The sequence below is a fragment of the Physella acuta genome, unplaced genomic scaffold (genome assembly GCF_028476545.2).
Source record: "Physella acuta isolate Inbredline_101_S28 unplaced genomic scaffold, ASM2847654v3 ptg001236l, whole genome shotgun sequence".
Lineage (NCBI taxonomy): Eukaryota > Metazoa > Mollusca > Gastropoda > Physidae > Physella > Physella acuta.
The window spans coordinates 73,266-94,535 of NW_026732752.1; the positions used below are offsets into that span (position 1 = coordinate 73,266).

A 21,270-nucleotide genomic window follows, 5' to 3' on the forward strand; every position below is an offset into this window, starting at 1 on the left:
ATTCTAAGGTGCAGCAAAACATTTACGTTAAAGAAAATAGTTAACACAACCAAAGAGCTCATACAGTTTGTTACGATAAGATTTAATGCCACCAAATGGGACTGCATGGTCATATAGTTGAGCATATGATTTCTGACCCTAAACAGAAATGCCTAATCAACACTACCACAGACAAGCCCCGGTTTATGGTGGCAGCCAAATTTTTTCAAAACAATTTAGGAAAAAAACAAAAAAGGGATTTTATTCAAAGGACTACTTCAGCTAGGAAACAGAAATGCTTGTAAACGCAACATGCGTCCTGTCCAATCCATCCCCAGATACCCTTTAATAATTCTTTGACGAAATGGTTTTGCCCTGTTTTTCTTGGGACAACTGATGTTCAATTTATGACGTAAGTTTACAGTAGTCTGATGTTCGTTGCTACTAGTTTGATACTCTCCATGTCACTTAACCATAGAGTACTGATTTCACCATGCTGTGAAATAGTTGTATCTTAGAATAGCATAGAAACTGCTATTGACATCGAGATTGTGTGGAGATGTTCTATGCTTTTATGTTTTATGATGTAGGCCCACTGAGAATTTCCAAATTTAAAAAATATTACTCAAAATGTATCAGGCTCTTAAAAAATAAACAGGTTTAAAAATTTAAATAAACCGGGAGTGATCTCCCCTAAACTTTCTGGAATATCTATAATATAAGCGGGCTGGTAGTATGTCAGTCCTTCCTTCCGTCATCACTATAGATTTTGGAACCATAAAGGTAAATATCGCACCATGCAGTGCTTTCCAGTGCATCGCAGTGTCTTATTATAAGTAATAGAGTAGGGTTTGTTTATATAACGACTTAAATTTATTTTATAGTTGCCACTGTTTTTACTCTTTCGCATAACGTAAGGCAAATATTAAATACACGCACATTGCTAAAACATATTAAAATTATCAAATAGATTCTCAGAAAAAGTAGATACATTTTAATAACATAATAACAGTAGGGTAGAAAAATCAAATTAATTTTACTCTTTTTTCTAATTTTGACAAGGGAGGTAATTTAAAAATAAATTAATCTCAAGCTAAATAATTAAATTATTATCATCTACGGAATGGCTAAAGTTAAATTAAGTGTATGTGGTTTAATACAAGCTGTACGTCGGCGGTTTACATTACACCACGGGGATGGGGAGAAGAGAAATCTCGACAGACAGTTACAGCGTTGCGCCATTTTTAAAAATGTTAAACTGTTTGATATGTAAAATTAAATTTTAGAGAGGTTTATGAGTTACTGTTTTGGTTGCTATATATATGCATAAAAAAACATAGATGCAGCCGTTTGGATAATAAAGTGATGTACAAGTGGTGCTTGCGGGTTGATGTGGTTAGGACAGGGGTCAGCAACCTGCGGCTTGCAAGCTACATGCGGCTCTTTTAACGTCAAGATACGGCTCTCCAGCTCCTTGCACAAATACTAATAGTTATATAATTTCATTTTTACTGGACGGTGGGGTACGACTTTACACTGCGTTCAGTGGGATAGAAGATAAGCCTGGTGAGAACCAAGGGAGGGAAGCGTATGATGCAAGTTATTCAAACCGATATTCAAGCCAGTTAGTCGCTGTTTGCCGAGTTGAGGCCTGGCTGGCTAATGGGAGACACCTCCTGAGCCGGTGATATCCGTAAAGAAAAAAATAAATAAAAATTAACAGCTTCTAAAGTGGATTGAGATAGTCCTAGAACAAGGGTCGGCAACCTGCGGCTCCTTTGATGTCAAGGTGCGGCTCTTTAGCCCCATGCACAAATATTAATAATTATTTTAATTTATTCTTGAAACTTGTAAAATTATTATCGGGGCACGGGTTTACCTACACTACCGACATGGGGCGTGCTATATAAAAGCCATGAGTGTAAGTTTGTCACTCACCATATTATCACCGCTAATCACTCACCGCCTAAGTGTCGGGACGGGAAGTGGCGCTCTCGTGAACCCGTACGGCCCCAAGCACGGTTTTAATCATCAAATGTTGTGTGCTGCATTATCAATATTGTAGGGTGCTCCTTAAAACTAACGTAGGTGATTAGTACTCGCGGGAAAGCCCTGGGTGCCAAATCGCACCCTACAGAGATGCCGGAGGACGCGCCTGATTCGATTTTGTGAGCGACTATAGCAACTCATTGTATCCTAAGCTTATCGCGGATGCCAAGTGATAACATAGCCGCTCTAAAACTCTGAGCGCCAAACAGTGTATTGACGAAAATCTAACCCTCCAGGGTGCTGCTCATTAGACATGTTTTTTTTTTCAGAAATCTTCTCGGGAGTATTATCATCTACTCTCCTAAGTTTCATGGCACTTGGAAGAACGGTGTCGAACCTCATCCGACTTTTATTTTTTTTTACATACCGCACCCTCCCGGGGCGACCCCATTACGAAATTTCAAAAAAAAAGATTGTTTTTGCTAAACCTCCCCAGGAGTGTTCTAATCAACACCCCAAGTTTTGATGGTAATCAGATGAACAGTGTCAATCGGCAATCGACTTTTACTTTTATAAATCGAATCCCAACCTGCCGGGACGCCACCTCTACGAATTTGACATTTTATTTTCGCAGATACCTCCCCAGTAGTATTCTCAACAACTTTTTAAAGTTTCATGGAGATCGGATGAATGGTTTGGTAATGAATAAAAGACAAACAGACACACACACACACACACACTTTACTTTATGTAAATAAATAAATAAATAAATAAATAAATAAATATATATCTTCTATCTTCTATATATATAAAAAGCAATGTATGTGTGTCTGTCTGTGTGTCTTTTATGCATTACCACACCTCTTATCACATCGCCGTGAAACTTTGGGAAGTTGTTGAGAATATTCCTGGGGAGGTTTCTGCGGAAATTTTTTTTTCAAATTCCCAGGGGTGGCGCCCCGGCAGGGCGCGATTTGTTTTTCTCTATATACGGTATATAAAAATAAAAGTCTATTTTGAATTCACACTGTTCATCCGATAGGCATGAAACTTTGGGAAGTTGATTAGAAAACTCTAGGGAAGGGTTCTGTACAAAAATCATTTTTAATTTCGCAAGGGCGGCGCCACAGGATGCGATTTTTCTCTATATAAAAGTGAATTGCCGTGACACCGTTCACACGGTCGCCATGAAACTTTAGGAAGTTGTTGAGAATATTCCTGGGAGGTTTCTGCAAAAAGAAAAAATATTTCAAATTCATAGGGGTGGTGCCCCGACACGGCGCGATTTGTTTTTTTCAATATACGGTATATAAAAATAAAAGTTGATTTTGGTTTGGCATTGTTCATCCGATAGCCATGAGACTGGGGAGTTCATTATACCACTCTAGGGAAGGGTTCTGTAAAAAAATAATTTTTAATTTCGCAAAGTCAGCGCCACGGGAGGGTCCGATTTTTCTCTATTTACGGTATATAAAAATAAAAAAAGTGAATTGCAGTGACACCATTTATCCGATAGGCATGAAACTTTGGGGAGTTCATTATAAAACTCCAGGGAAGGGTTCTGTAAAAAATCCTTTTTAATTTCGCAAGGGCGGCGCCACGGGAGGGTGGGATTTTTCTCTATATACGGTTTATAAAAATAAGTCGATTTTGGTGTGAGACCGTAGAGTTTCGTCACTTTGCAAATGATGCAATAAGCATATATTATTAGACAATCCAGTCAGAAATGGAGATCGAGCATCTATATATCTGAAAGATATAGGCTTTTGAAAAATTCAAAGTAGAAAGAGTTCCACTTCCAGTTATCAGAAATTGCTCAAAAGTTGATCAGGATCTACGATTTTGATAAAATACTTATACTTGAAATTTCATCAACCTAGCTCTAACAGTACTCAAGTTATTGTATTTACACACACACACACACAAACATATAGACAAGATTGCAAAACTGTTTTTCCGACTCACACCCTAAAATGTGAAGATTTGCAAAAATCTCAAATTTTTTTTTTGCATGATTACAAGACTTTCTCTATACTTAGTATATACGAGAAAGTAAAAATAAAAACACCATTTAATGGGTGTAGAGAAATGTTTTGTTAAAACAATTCAATTCTTAATAATTGCGGTTTTTTAAGTTATAATGGTTTTGATAATAGTTTAGAAAGTATGCTGCTTCGTTGCTTGTTGTATATCTTTCAGGAACAGCCCCCATTATTAGGGGCGGGGGCGGGGGGGGGGGGGGGGGGGGGGGGAGGAAATTGTCAATTAGTGGTTAAATTATATTTTTATGAAAAAATTATTTTTGAAAGTTTCAATTTCAAGAGAAGTAATAATAGATTCAAAAGTGTGTGCTCAACAACTCAAGATTAGTATATTTAAGTTACATTAAAGCAATCAACTGAGTGACGGGATGTGCATACTACGCTTCCAGTCATGCACACTCATCTCATTATTAAGAAAATAATGAATGTTTTCACTTCACCCTACAAAACGTTAGTCTAGAACACAAAAAGGGGTGTGGTTCTGTGCCCAGCGACAGATGTTCCATATACCCATATTATGTATAGCACAGATATAAGTACCATAGGTCAAAACTAGTTTAAATGCAGTATTAGTATTTGTAAAAAGCTTTATATTGTTCTATCAGTATGTACTCCATTGACGCCCTTTAATCGAGAGTATGTCCTAAAGTTTACTTGCCATTTCAACAAAGATGCAGCCTAAGCTCCACACATCTACTGGTGTGGAATAAAATCTGCTCCCAAGCAATATTTCTGGAGCTCTATACCATAAGGTCACAACCTACAAAATATAAAAGCATTTTTTTAATTAAACCATATTAATTTTTTTGCAGTATTATCTTTTGATTTACAAAACTACTTTTTTAACACCTCAGCAGTATGTTCAATTTATCAAATATAAAAAAATAGCAATTCCAGTTCACATCCATCTTTCTCTCATCATACTTACATTGAATTTGAGGTATATTGTTGTTTTTAAATTTGGACTTATTTTTTATGCTAATTACGGTTTGTCGCAAATTTGCGACATCAGGCACTAATAGACCAATGAGTAATTAAAAAAAAATTAGTCCGGGTAATTTTACTTTTTTTACTGACACGTGTTTCTCTAAATATCCATGCTCAAGCAATAGAATATCACAAACTAAGCATATGGATGTGCAAGGAGATGTAGACTCGCTTGTAAAATTCATGAAAACTTAAGTTTAGTAGCTCAGGCATAGAGTTACATAACTCAGCTGCATCTGCTCACCGTCTAACTCTTATGAATGGGTACTTTGAAGCCTTGCTGTCGTGGTTCTACTACACTACAGTAACACTACATTATAAAGGACTTCCATAAATGTGCATAGCCTTAGTTGTACCTGGTCATACCATTTTAGTGAACCCCTATTCAAGGTCAACTGATAAAGACGCCTAGTTCTCACTTTACCTATATTTGTTATACACACAAAGCACGAGAATAAATACAGTCCTAAATGACAGTGTTCAGCCCTTGTATATTCATCCATGCTCAATGCAGCTGCTGTGGGTACTTATTGTCACTGTTGTGGGTATCCACTGCTATTGTTGATGGTACCCAATGTTTCTGATTTTGGTACTATGTGCTACTGCTGTTGTACTCAAATAATACTGCTTTGGATTACCAATGACTGTGCTGTAGCTACATATTGTCACTGATATGGGTACTCAGTGCTGAAACAGTTGCTACTGAGTGTTGAAGCCATGTGTTCTGAGTATTGAAGTTGTGGGTACTCAGTGTTACTGCAGTCGGTTGCTTGTGTCACTTCTATGGGTACTCAGCGCTGGTGCAGTTGGTAATTGATTGCTGTGGGTACTCAGTCTTAGCAATGGGTACTCAGTATCACTGCTGTGGATACTCGCTAACACTGCTATTGGTACTAAATGCCAGTATAAATAGTATAATGCCACTGATATGGGTATTCAATAGCACTGCAATGGGTATTTTTGTCAGTATTCAATCTTACTGCATTTATTACGAGGTGTAGGTCTATGCTCAGTGTTATTATTGTCATGGTCACTTTGGGGGCATCCAAGATGTTGGTCAGCCACCTCACTACCTGTTGTCTTATTTTTTATGTTCTATTTTACAATGCTATTTCAAAGCTTAATTCGTTATATTGTTCTCAGCAGCATGATCACATTATTTTCAGCATCGCTCTCTCTCCATATGCCAAGGTCAATCCAAGCCACATCTTTATTTATGCTTTAGAACAGGGGTCTCTAAACTACGGCCCGCGGAGCTCTTTTTGTCCACGGAAAAATAAAATTAGTTGGAGTTAGTTGAGTAACTTCGATTAGAAAATTCAAAACAATTTTAAAAAGTAGCTTTGGGTGCAAATTCCATTACCCTCCATGTTGAAGACATTGATGAAAACATTGTGACTCAAAAAGTGAAAAATGAAAACAAGTTTCGCCATTTTTCAACTGAATTGATAAGTAGGTGGACAGCTGTTCCACCTCTCAACTGCTTATGTTCATTAGAGGTGTGGATGAAGACAAGAACATAACACAAGAACTGGCTTCCCTACATAACATGTGTGGGACTGTTACCGGAGATAACATATACAATGAGTTAAAAAAACATTTGCTGATTATAACTTGGACTGGACTAACATCAGTTGCCTGACTGTTGATGGAGGAAAGTAAATGAGTGGCATAAAGAAAGACTTGGTTGGACAAGCGAATGAAAAAAAGTATCCTACAACCAATGCTTTTGCACTGTATTATTCACCAGCAAGCTTTGTGTGCTAAGTATGTGGACACAAGCAGTGTATTGAATACTGTAATGAAGATGGTGAATTTCACATGGGCTCAACCATAGACAGTTGAGAGACATGTTCAGCTTACAGACATGTTGAAAGATGCAGAGACATAATGGGAAGAGATACCATATTATACAGCAGTAAGATGGCTAAGTTGTAAGAAAAATCTGAGCAGAGTATTTAAGAAAGGAAATAGGTTACTTTCTGGAAAGTAAAGGCAATTCTTTTGGACCATCCCCCTCCCACCATCCATGTAGACATCATAAATGGATGATTCCTAAGCAGAAATACTTAAATTAAGAAAAGAGACATTAGGCTTTATAATATATGCACAGTAGATATGAGCCATATGGACAACAAACAAATGCTAAGGCTCCTCCTCATATTGTTATAATTATTATTAAATAGAATAGTTCTAGATCAAGATCTAGTAGGTTTTTAAATTTTTATTTGTGAACATAGTGGGTTGATCGTATTTTATTTTACTCCATTATAATTTGTTATTTCAAATCCCAAAATGAAAATTTTGGACAATATTTACAATTGACCCTTTGAATATCATATATGTGCCAGAAAAAGCCCTCAGCATAGCCTCAACAAACCGAACCACTTGTTGCATTGAGTTAAGATAAACTTAATACAATCTCATTTAAATAGGTCAGGCATCACTTTCTTTTTCAATTTGATTTTTTTTTTTAACATTAGACCTGCTTTAGATGAGATGGTACGCATGTCTGCTAAACACTGCAAGGTCACAAAAAGTTCAGACAAAAATCTCAGATCATAGTGACCAAATGTCAGCACGACATTGGGTTGTCAAGTCCAGTAATGATCATACTCTTTTATAAATGTTAGTTTAGTCCTTCAAAATGGCCACCTGCTAAAAGTTACTGTGAATTGGATTTAGACTACATCAGTCGAAAATAAAAATGTTCACCAATCTGATTCTCTGTTTACCAGTTTTCAGCGCATAATAATGGTGAAAAGGGCCATAAGCTGATGATAAAATTGGTTTCTAAAATGCCAACATTTTTAACTTTAAAATAGTCTTGATTTGTTTTAATTACGAAAAACCAGGAAATTTTAAAACTCAATTCTTGTGAATCTAGAGAGTGAAAACATAAGATTGTTGAATTCGGAAATACAAGATATCCCCTGTATAGAGTCCTTGCAAACACATTACCTAAATCACGTGATACCTACGTCCACCGCCACGGTGGTGAACACCGCCAAACAATCAGCTATTGCGCAGCGCTGGGCGTGTCTCAAAATGTCTTCATCATAAGTTAAGAGCCTCGCACCCGCAGAACAGGAACAATATGTAAAAAAAACTTTAAGGAATTGAAGATCCTTATATTCGTGTTGACATAAAATGCAGTAATATAATATAGATAATTTACATCTATTTACATCTAGTTAGTATAGATTCTAGAGTCTCTAGTTCAGTACAAGAACTAGTAGTAATAGATCTGAGTTCTCAGACAATCTGTGTAGCATGTTATGTAATGTATGACCCTCAAGGTCCAGCAAGGAAGTGATCCAACACAATATACCAATATTAAAATGTCTTACCTACATGATACCCAGCCCCCACCTGTTTCTAGCCCACCATAAAACTTCATCTCTTTGTAGGTAACATGGATTACTGTTCTCAACCAAGCAGAGATGGTAGGTTATGTAATTAAGGACCATCATGGTCCAGAAGGGTGGAGACCAAAGAGGAGCAGTACACTGCCTTCCCCTCAAAACTTCTCACCTCCATGATACTTCACACCCAGCTCCCACTTGTTTCTAACCCATCATAAAACATGATCTCTTTGTAGGTAGCATCCGACCAGCAGGGAAACAAAGGGGAAATCAGTACCACTGATCTGCTTCTAAATGTAACCAAACTCAGTCCAGTATCTGATACATAGTATTGTAATTAGACACAGTATTTAGGCCTAAGTAATTTATTAAAGCCTTCTACAACAAAAATATCAACTACTTTTAAAATTTAAAGATCTAAGTCTAGTCATATAATCTCTTTCAATTTAAGATAATTTCGTTTGCTAAATAAAATGATTAGAATCTAGAGCTAGATTCTAGATCTTAGAGACAATTACATTTTTTTATAATTAGGCCTATTTTTTAATTTATTAATTATTGGTGTATTATGAATCGAATATATAGATCTGAATTCTGTAATTTTATTTAATTGATTTTGTAATTAAATTTAATTAAATATGTAGATTCTAGATTCTATGCCTACCTATCGTAGCCAGTCACTCTAAATCTAGATTTAATTTAGTTTACAACATGATTAGATTTAGAGCTAGATTCTAGATCTAAATATTAAATAAATATTCCACTTAAATTTTATTATTACTTTTGACTTTGGTCTCCAAACTTTTTAGCCCAAGGGCCGCATTAACTATAAAATAGCAGTTCGGGAGCCGATAACACACTCAAGGTCCAAGTTTGTTCTCAATTTGATCTTCACAATTTCATTCTTGATAATGTTTGTTCACACAGGTATGATCCAAAAATTGAAAGGTACCTTGATGCAAAAGTTTTGATATTAGAAAAGTCTATCTTTTTTGAACTTGTCCCTAATGAGGTCATTTGCTTGTAACACAATGACTTCCAGCTGCAGTTCATTTGGGCAAATGGCCACAACTGTTTCAAATAGGTTTTGAAACAAAACAGTCTCACTTCTGCCTTTGAATTCAATTCAGAAAACAGCTGCTGAAACTGCAGCTGGAGGTCTTTGATGATCGCGCTTGCAAATGACGTGGGGAACAGCTGTTGCTTCAGCCATGAAGACCTTGCACTGTTGACCTCCATCAACAATCAGGCATTTGAGGTTAGTCCAGTCCAAATTATAATCAGCAAATGTTTTTTTTTAACTAATTGAATATATCCTCTCCGGTACAGTGTCATACATATTATGTAGGGAAGCCAGCCCTTGTATTATTTTCATGTCTTCATCCACACCTCAAATAAACACAAGCAGTTGAGAGGCGGAACAGCTGTCCAGCAACTCATCCTTTGCGATTGAAAACTAGCAAAACTTGCCTGCATTTTTGGCTATTTAAAACACAATGTTTTCACCAACGTCGCCAATGGTATTAGCACGCAAAGCTATATTTTCAAATTGAACTGTGAATTTTATGGACAAAGTTCCTAAGCCACCTCCAACAAACATTTTTTTCAATTGACAAAAAGATCTCCGCGGGCCGGATGATAGGACCTAGCGGGCTTAATGCGGGCCGTAGTTTGGAGACCCCTGGTCTATTGCTATAAACATTTATGAAGGCCAAGCATATTTGTTTAATTAACAGTTGTCTTTTATTAATTAAACTGAAGTGTTTACTGTCGCTAACAAAAACAGTGTCGAGAACATATTCGCATTTTATTGGCCGCTGCTTCACTCCCAGCACTTCGATAAATATTGGCTAAAAATTGACAGAATCTACATTGTGTTGACTGCCAAGCTCTATCACCTTGGTTTAATATAACCCTTTAGATCTGCCATCACAACCTTTCACAGCAGCGATCGCCATTTTGAATGCGGACCTGTACACCATGATGGCGGATGTTTACATACTGAAGGATCCGTGACGTCATATGCAAGGACTCTATATCCTGATTGACTTCCAAATCATACATAGGATAAATAGCTAAGTAGTATTATCATCAAAACATGTATAAATCAAAACATAGGGAAAATGGCAATTTTTAGAGAAATGTAACAAATGTACTAACTTGGCCAACAATCAGAATTCAATAAAAACTTTACAACAGATCAAATAAAGCTTAATGAATCTTTGATATTACCTCATGTGTGTAAGTTCTGACCGGAACACCAAAGGCACGAGCTAGTCCAAAATCTGCTAATTTAATATTGCCTTCCATGTCAATTAGTAAATTTTGAGGCTTGAGGTCTCTGTGAAGTACTCTATGAGAGTGGCAATAAGATATTCCATTTAAAAGTTGAAACATATAACTCTGAAATATAAAAAGGAAATATGTATTTTAACCCTATATTGCACGCTTTTTTATTTGAACATGCAAAAAATTTTCTATGCTGTGTTTGTTATGGGTAGATCATAGATTACTTCTATATGGATAATTTGTAAAAAAATTATGGGATATTGCTTTTGTAGGTACGTTGCCATGCGGCAACATGGTGTGTATAATGGTTAAATTTCAGTGTATGCCAAATGGCAACAAACTAACAAAGTTCAGTATAAACAAAGACAAACAAGCTCTAGGGCAATACAAACTTAAGATTTATTAAATATATCAATAATATACACATTTCAACATATAAGTACATTCTTTTATACTCTTCTTCGTAAGTCTTGCAGCATATTTATACTAACAACATGTAGCCTATACTATATATGTTATGGGTATATTCTGAGTAACTGAGCACACAACCACACCCCTTTTTGTATTCTGAACAAAAATTTTGTTATCACTCCCTGAGCAAAAAAATTCTGAATGTTCAAATAAGTGTGCATTTCTAAACACTCTGCTGATCGCAAAATGTCACTTAAATTCAAGTTTTGAGTAAATACTTTTGAAATTTATATAACTTCTCTACCAAAAAAAAAAGTACTTTTTATAATTATTTATAATTTCTTTCATTAAATCCCAAACATATTTTAATGAAAATTTTTTATTAAAGAAATAATAATTATAAAAATATATTGTTGCAGGTTATTCTTCAATTTTCCTTGCCTCATATTTTGTTTAGTGTATCAACATAGTCTGTATCCAACTTTGTGTCCCCTATGGACTCACTAGAAGATGCTTAGAATCACACTTACTAAATAGTGATTTTAAAAAAATCAAGTGTCATAGACCGTACTCTAAAAAATCTAGATCTACTCCTATTCTTAATAGACTCATCAATAGTGTCTAATTATAACTGGATCTTCTTTCTTTTTCGTTCTTAATTTTTAGTGTTGGAAGGGATCGAGAATTATCAACCATGAGCTTTTTGCTGACTCGACCAAGCCTCCATCAAAATTAAAGATATGTGTCAACTGGTTATGCGCCATTGACTCCGATTTCAGCCTGCTTTTCTTTTTGGATTTGCTTCCATAGCTTTTGTCCAACCAAGAACAAACTACAAGGCAGCAGTTGTTTCATTTTGGAGTTGTCTCTCCTAGAAGAGTGGCTATCCCCAGCTAACGAGCCTCGTCTGCCCGAGGGTTCAAACTGGATCTAAATATGATTTAATGAACATTGCATATGCAAATTTTCATATAAATCAGGCGTTTCAGGAGACATTTATACATTATAACAAAACACGCGGTTCCTGAAGAATTTAAGCAAGCAACGAAGCAGTATATGTTCTAAACCACTATGACTTAAAAAACAAAAAGCATTGTAGCAAAACTTTCCTCTCCACTCAAGAGTGACTGTTTTTTATTATTTTAAATGTCTATTCCTTCTTTATGTAATATTTGTTTAATTTTTAAATTTGGAAATCCTGAGAGGGTACAGGAGAAAACTAAATGCTTCTCAGTTACTAAATGTCATTACGTGACAGCAAGCAGGGGAAATGGCTGGCATGGGGTGGGGTAAAAGTAGGTGAGTATTGTCATGCTAACACACTCCAATGTAATGTCTATAATCCAATGACACTCCAATGAAATGTCTATAATCTTGCATATTCTCTATTTTTACAAGCTTTTATTTAACTCACTTCCTCTGTCTGTTGTTGGTCTATCTAGATAGAAACACCCGAGCGAAATTGCAGGCACTTCTAACTCACAGATACGGTTCGTAATTGGTGCGTGGGGCAAGACATGAAGACAATGCATCATGACATTCAATTTGACTTAATTGGATGCCTAATTAATTTGCAGGCACTTCTAACTCACAGATACGGTTCGTAATTGGTACGTGGGTCAAGACATGAAGACAATGCATTAAGACATTAAATTTGACTTAATTGGATGCCTAATTAATTTTTTATGAATTAAAATTTTGATCAAATTAGTAGGCAGTCTTATCCAAGTACTCCACACTATTACATACAAGTCATCACGTTCAATGGGTGCGCAATGGTTTTTAGTCATGTAACTCTAGTGTAAATAAAACATGTTAAGTACTAAAAAAAAATTCATAAAAAACGTTTTAATAACAAGCTTTAATGTAATAATGCACTAACAACAAGGAGAAAATAAATTATAGACTATTTAAGTAACTATAAAGAATGGTGCGGGTCTCTTCCTAAATATTAGTAAAGGTATTCAAAAGATACTAAAGTGAACCATGCTTTTCTTTACAGTTATTTAAATAGTAGTGTATAATTTATTTTCTCCTTTTTAGGGCATTATTACATAAAAGCTTGTCATTAAAACATTTTTTATGAATTTTTAAAATACAATTCATTGTTGAATTAAAGGCACCATGGCTACACCATTTTACTGTAACTGTAACATATTAAAGTTGCATGCTCCCCTATCAGCATTTTTTTAATATATTACTCTTTCAATTATTTATCTAGGCCTGCATTGCAGAAGCTCCAGGTCAAAGGTCATGCTTGTGTTCTTTGTCAAAAATGTTTCCAGATAAAATTAACTTTTGGTAGGCTTTGTGTTCCAAACATGAATAGTGTGGATGTGTAATTAATATACAGGTCATAAGTGTAAACAGTGTTATGGATACCATTGATTGATGAGATGCCCTCAATATATAAACTCTATATGGATAAAATATTAATTTTTTTGTCAATTTAGAAATCTAATATTTTAAGGGGATACACACAATTTTTTTCTTTCTTTACAATTAAGATTGAAAGTCTTTTAAATACTAATATTATGTTTGGCTTATGAAAGTATTAAAAACCAATAAGATGTTTGAAAATAGCTTTAGTTTTGATAGTCATGGAAATCCAGGAGCCCCCCCCCCCCCCCCCCCCCCCCCCCCAAATTTTCTGAGACTTTAAATTCACCACTTATTTAACTTATGCCAATCAAATTTACGCTGCTTATACTTCAGTATATATTAAAGCTTTTGTTATGATAACTTTTTAATAGAGCTACTGGTCAGAATTCTAAAATGTCCGAAAAATTGCACTGATGTTAGTGTGTGGTTTAAATATTTGGATGATCTTGCCATTAAACTTTTTTCTATGAAAGCTATCACAAAGCCCTCATGAACAAATACTGAAAATATGGTAGGCATTGTATTGTTAATAAAAAAAAAGTAGTAAAAAAATGTTCTCATTAAAGTTATAATTTCCTTAATATAAAAATGGACAAAGTATTCAAGAGCAAAAACTTGTTTTGATGAAGAATTTGAACTAATGTGTTTTTTATGCAAATTATCTACTTTTGAATTTAAAAAATGTATTTTTTAATGCAATTATCTCCTTTTGAATCAATGTTATAAAACTTGCAAAATCAGAAACCTTGGAAATATTTTTTTTAATTTACTTGATTTTGGTCTGAAACCCACACATAATAGTTATCTATATTTAAAACATAGTGAGCAAATATTTTGAACAAAATTATACTTTTTAAAATCAAATTACTTAGTTAAGCCATGTTTATTTACATTTTCAATGAGAAAATGAAAAATACCAATTGTTTTTGCGGTTTTTATTTAGTTATTGAATACTAAACTAAAAACATCAAATACATCCTATCTTTAGTAAGTCTGACAAAAAAAAAAACTGAAATTTTTAAAACTGCATTTATTTTAATAACGCATAACCAATTGGGCCTCATCATAGTAACGTAACTTGGGTATCAAAAAAATAAAATAATGGGCAAAATCATTCAGTAAGTCAGCCCTGGTAAAACCATATTTACATGATTATTCATTGCAAAAGATCAATATTGATTTAGTATACCTTTACTAATGCTGGGTTGATGTGTTCAGTGCTGGGAAATGAGTCCATATATTTTTTAAGATCTTTGGTCAGATATTCAAAGACAAGGTAAAGCTTCATATCACAATGAATTACATCAAGCAAGCTGAAAAATATGTTTTTTTGCAAAAGTGAACGCTTTACGTATAAAAACAATTAACAAAATGTAACCTGTAAATAAATTGTCTTCAACAGCTGCCATGTTTTTTTGTAAAGTTATGTTCTACCTATCTGATTTCTCAGGTCTCAATATTCAAATTAAGCAAAATTAGAGTTACTGTAAAGCATTACTTAACCTTAAAATGACTGACACTGACTGAAAAGTTTGTGGTTAACCATTAAACAAAAACTAAGATATTCAAGATAATATTAGGGTGACATGGTTGATTTTCTCATAATTTTTTGTCATCTGTCTTGGTCCTCCTCTGCTCTGAATATTTCTGCAATGGACTGCCCAGTGCAATTTTAGTGTCCTATATAACCTTTACCTTCAACCTCCTGACACAGAATCCTGCATTGTTTTGGATAGTCTGTTGATTCGTGTGATATGCCCATACCATCTCAATTTTCTTGTTCTGAATTTGCTCTGCAGACTCTCAGAAGGACCCACTGTATTAGCAATCTTTTTACAAACTTCATTTCTGTATGCAAGTTAAATAGCCTGCATAAACATCTCATTTCCAGGGCCTGGATTCTTCTCTGGAGGACTGTGCTAAGGGTCCATGCCTCACATTCATACAGCAAGACAGACATGACCAGTGACCGCATGAGTTGTAACTTTATTCATGCCAAATGCTTTTTAATTTACTGTATGCTGTTGTTGTGGGGTAATTCTTGCAAGTATTTCCTGCTTTTACACCAATCTAATTCCCTATTTTAATTAATCAAGTATCAGCCTCAGTCAGCTAAGAAAACAAAAGAAGCAGCAAAATAAATGACATCACTCCAATGCTTTTGCACAGAAGTGGATATTGTACCATCTATGCATGCAGAAATACCTTGAAGAGCCATAAGAGGTATAAATGAGTTGTTATAATGATTTCTAGATTAGTAAAAGCTCAAGTTTGCAAACCCAGAAATTTTAAATATAAAATTTTGCTAATCCAGGAAGTGAAAACTTTGATTCCTGAATTTGAAATATCCTGGAAATGTGGCACCCCAACTTACCAACTTACTAATAGCTATTAATAATAAGTATTAAAAGGGTATTCAGGTCTTGAAAATTCTGAATAAGCAATACAACTTCCACTGATCAATAATTTAACATATATAAATTTTTTTAAAATTATATATATAATAAATTAAAATCTATTGATACTTTTAAAAATGACCAAAAGTTCTTTCTTGTGTGATCATGATATCAATTCCATATTTTACTTAACACAAGTTAAAAATTGACCCAACAAATAGATTATTTTAAGCAACTGTTATTCCTTTTCACTAATAGTGCACATATACTAGTGATTGGCAGATTCTCTAGGGATTGCAGGGTTCAGTGGCTTTGAACATAGATTTCATCAACTATTTCATTTGTGGTGTAAATGGTCTTCTATGCAATTTTATTTATAGTGGTGATTGTAAACTTAGTTGAGCTCAACAATATATCATCAGTGACTGCATAGACTATTCCATAAAATGCAGAATTTGTTTGAAATCTACAATTTAACTGAAGTTCATTTGATTCTGTGTCATCTGCATAAAAAGGAAATGCTTGGTCAGTTTTATGCCCATCCACATATTGTCCAAACACGGGACTTCTGTTTAATTGGGACTTTGTGCAAATGTTCAGACTATAAATATTTAAAACTAGTAGCAGGTCAAAATTATTTCTTCCTCTCATTTTGTGTATTAACATTGGTTGAGGTAGGTAAACTCTTAAGTTATAAAAAACAGATACCTGTATCATCATCAAATCTCCTTCAATAAATTAATCTCTAAAGTAAAACTGTTAGTCATACAACTAATGTTTGGCATAAATGACAACTCGAGACTTTGAGGTTAGCAGCCTAGCGCTCTACCGCTCAGGGCACATGTTGAAATCAAGTCAAAGTCAGATCAATGTCCCTGTGTCCACCCAGTTCTGATGGGTATCTCACTCATGTTAGTGCTTACCACTTTCCCTTCATGTGCTGAGATCAAGAAACATGAACTCTACTTCATCTGCCCAATAGATCGCTAGGTCTAAACAGAATTCTTTACTTTTTGCTTTTTTCTCCAACAACAAATTGAAAAAAAAATTATTTTGCTTTGACTTACCGAACAACATTAGGATGTTCTAGTTCTTTCAACAAAGATATTTCTCTAATTGCAGTACTGGGAACGCCTTCACTTTCCCTATAAAAAAGAATTTTTTTTTAAAATGGCAGCGATATTGTTAATTGCCTCAAAGTACCTAAATCAAACCTGCTGATGAAGAAAATCAGACTAATTGCGCAATTGTTCAACACAATTTTTTGCATGGTTTTTATTAAATTCTAGGGGTTTTAGTATTAAAAATATATTTATCACAGACAAGTAAAAAACTACATTTTCTTGAACAGGTACTAATATTAAAACACCAAAAAAAATGTATCATTTTTAATTAGTTTTTTGAAAGGCAGGGTTGTCTAAAAAACTATTTGTAAAGACAGAAAATATACAACTTTTTTTTTATTGTAGTCAGATTTTTAAAATTCAAACTGATCAGTAATCACATTATGGCTAGATATCTATATTAAATGTCTAGTCGAATCAGTCAATTTTAGACAACCTATGACTTGTTATGATAGAGGTAGGGGCTAGAAATGAAGTAAAAAAACTTGACATTTACGGTTGAATCATATAAAAAACATACAAAAAAAAAAGTGCAAAATAGTAAATAACAAAACAAGCTCAAACTGTGTATATTTGTTTTTTTGTTTGTCTGTTTGGTTACAAGAGAGAATCTGTAATATGTGTAGAGCTGTAAAATATGTATTTATGTAGAGAATAATGTTCTTTTTTACCCAATTGATAATCACAAATTTATTTAAAGACGTTAATTAATTTTTTGATATATACATTGGTAGAAACACTACTTTACTTATAAAAGTTCAAAACAATTACTTTATTTATGGTGCCGTCACATGATTCATTTACTTTTTTACAACAAGCATGGCGCTTTCCATGAAAGATCTCATGTTGCTCATTTAAAAGTTTACATTATAAAGCTACATTTTCTGTCTGCTATATCTTAAACAATATGCACTTTTGCGATTTTTATTAGTTCTATATTCCAACACTATTATCAATTTTAATTAGGATATGCTGGGCAGTTCTTCTAATTTGACTAGATCTACCTATAAGCCAAACCTAAATTAATGTTAGATACAAAAGCCGAAATAGGTGTTTTTAAAAGACAATAGCATGTTGCCTGAGGTGTGACGTCTTTTTGAATGTAGGGTCTGACTTTTTGTGTGACAGTAGGAAAGATAAAAATCGTCAAATAAACATGATGTCATTTATGGATGACAATGAAACAGTTTTTCAAGAATAACGAGTAGTCTAGTTGTTTTTGTTAAAAGTCATGGTAAAATTTAGATAAACCCATAAAGTTTTCACAATGACAGCCATCAACCAATCAAACAAGAGATTTCTCTGTGCCTCAATTGGCTGCTGACATCACACAACACATAAACACAGCAGTTATGAAGCTAAAAGGGCAGAAAAAGCCATTTTTTCTCTCCAAGTAGCATGGATTTTTAACTTGTTTTCAAAATGGGTGCGAAAACGACCCCTATGACCTCTAAAAAACAAATGCAGACATTGTTACAAGCTTTTATTTAACTTGCTTCCTGTCGTCAGTCGACTATGCTTATTATCATAGATCGAAATGCTCAAGCAAAATTTTGGGCACTTCTGACATTAAATTTGACTTAATAAACTTAATTGGGTGCCTAATTCATTTTTTTTTAATTTATTAATAATTATCATTAAAAAAGTTTTTAAAAACCCATGTTTTCTGATTGAACTAAAAAGTAGAAAATAAATGCTATACATCACAATAATGCAAGCGATCACTCTACTATAAGCGATCGCAAACTGCGTGCGCATTATGACAAAAAATGAAAAACGTGGGGCGCCGAAGTAAAAGTTTTTTATCCGTCATTGTTAATATAAGATGTAAAAGTTATATTACTATTGATTAGATAATACTATTGAGTTTTATTAGGGAGCTTGTAGAGAGTCAACAGTATTAAAAACTGTAAGAAAATCATGGCGCCCCACGTTTTTCATTTTTGTCATAATGCGCACGCAGTTTGTGTTTTCTTTGTGTTTGTGGTTGGGTTTGTCTTTGCGTTTGTTTTTGTGTTTTCGTTTTTGTTTGTTTTGTGTTAGTGTTATGTTTGCGTTTTTTGTGTGTTTTGGTTGGTTTTTGTTAGGGTGGGCAATGCCCGGTAAATGCTGATTACTAAACACACAAGTTATGGTCCTTTACAGATACGTTTTTCAGAAATGCCAGTGCAGGGCCTGGCTGGACGGCTAGTATTCTTATATAACTTGGAATATAGACATGATTTTTAATTACTTAAACTTTTAAAAATAGAATTTCATAGAAAAAAGAATTGCCCACCAAGCGAACGCCAAAACAAAATGTGCATAATAGTGCGCAATATTATTAGTACTTTATAAATTTACATGCGTTTTATTGAGAAATCGGAAATAGCGTAAATTAGTACTTCCGGTCAACCTTCCGGTCAACGGAAATCACTCAAAATTTGACAGAAGGTAGAGATTTAGATCTTTTACTTACATGTGAAATTTCATTTATCTATCCTAAATAGTACTCAAGTTATAGGCTTTTGAAAAATTCAAAGTAGAAAATGTACCACTTCCGGTTATCGGAAATCGCTCAAAAGTTGATCAGGATCTACGATTTTGATAAAATACTTGTATATGAAATTTCCCTCTCCTTTTGTCGTAGCAACTGAACATCCGTTGTTTTTTTCTGCGAACTAATGAAAAACGTCACAACAGTGTAGATGCGCGGGGAAAAAAAATTGGTGTAAATACAATTAAAAATAGCAATTTTTTAAGTTGGAAAATATGGACTTTGAAGTTTTGTTTCTAAAACTAGATTCCAGACTTTTAAAAAATCCAGCCCAAAACTAGCGATTTTCCAGACTTTTTAAAGTCTTAAATTCACTTTTCTAAATTCAAGACTTTTTCCAGACTTTCCAGACTGCGTACGAACCCTGTACACAGCAGTAAGCTTGAGAAGAGTATTTTAAGATAGGAAATAGGTGACTTTCTGGAAAGTAAAGGCAAGCCACAGCCATTAATGTCTGATGAACAGTGTGTTGCAGACATAACTAGTTATTTAAATTTTCTATAGACAATGGATAAAATGGGGTGTTAATAGTCGTTCACTAAATAAATCGCAATGGGATATCCTGTAAGCACTAGGGACACCGGGGGGGGGGGGGGGTGTTCCACCAAAATGTGTTCTACCTCACTGTTTCACATACACTCAAGGTTTTCATGTGGTAGGTAAACCCGTGCCCTGATAACTATGATACAAGAGCAGGCATTCTTTACATTTAAATAACTCAATTTTAGAAAAAGAAGGTCACACGTCTAAGAATTTAGGATTGGTAATGACAATGTATTGATGAAACCCTTCTTATATATTTTGTCAGACTTTCTTCTATTCCTCACCTGCAGCAATGCACGGGGACAGGAACACTAAAATAGTTATAAAAATCAGTGTTAAAATGTACAGCAACCAATGTTTGAAGAATTGAAAAAGTCATGTGGTTTATTACAAAGAGAAGTTTCCTAAGTTATGTCTATTGGGGAAAAAAGGTTCACAAAATGGTTTTATGGAGATGAGAAATTTTGAGGAAAGAGCAGTGGGATTTCCTCTTTCATCTTCTCCTTGTTTGGCCAAGTCTGTCATAAATGACATAAAAAGAATCCTGTTAGCCTAACAAGTAATAAGCTTTTAGGTACCATTATATTATAATATTAATACTACTAAAATGTTTCCAAATATTTTTAGGCTAACTGGATCTACATTTAAATAAACTACCTAATAGGCTTTTTTTAATATTACACATATCTAGACCCAATATTATTTTTGTGTTTTTTATTTTTTTATTTCCATTTAGCCATAGATTCTTTTTTTTTTAAATTGTTTGCAATAAATATATAGGCCTAGGGTCTCTACTTGAAAATGCCTTTATAATAGCTTGAATTATGGATTTTTAAAATTAAAATATTCTGTTAATTAAAAAACACCATTAAGTTCCTTACCCCTTAAGAGAACATTTGACACCACATTTAAATATCTAGATTACTCAGTTGACGAGAAAAGAGCGAATTTTAAAATTATCCTAAAATAGAAAATTAAAGGCAAAACCACATTCTTGTCCCCTGCCGGCATAACAGGACGTCATGGACTTGTGTACACGATGTTTTAAATCCCGCCAAGGTAATTGTGTCAACTTAGGTCATTTACTCACCGGAAAATAACAAAAAAAAAAACTGGTTGATAATAAAACTAGATCTAGTTATTTATCGAATTGTTAAAGGAAAATACACATTACAAATTCTACTCTACGTTATTCATACCATTTTATGAAATAATGAACACTTGCAT

The 21,270-nt window shown here is 34.1% G+C and overlaps 1 protein-coding gene across 3 annotated transcripts in view; it reads right to left on the minus strand.

Moving 5' to 3' along the window:
- Window positions 1–21,270, minus strand: part of LOC131957366 (cyclin-dependent kinase 2) — a 41,610-nt gene that overhangs the window by 10,598 nt on the left and 9,742 nt on the right. For all 3 annotated transcript variants that reach the window (XM_059322117.1, XM_059322116.1, XM_059322115.1), the window contains 4 exons: window positions 16,908–16,985; window positions 14,634–14,757; window positions 10,595–10,765; window positions 4,669–4,770 (listed from right to left, as the gene is read on the minus strand). In XM_059322117.1, coding sequence (XP_059178100.1) covers window positions 4,669–4,770; window positions 10,595–10,765; window positions 14,634–14,757; window positions 16,908–16,985 — 475 coding nt within the window. The remainder of the gene's footprint in view (window positions 1–4,668; window positions 4,771–10,594; window positions 10,766–14,633; window positions 14,758–16,907; window positions 16,986–21,270) is intronic.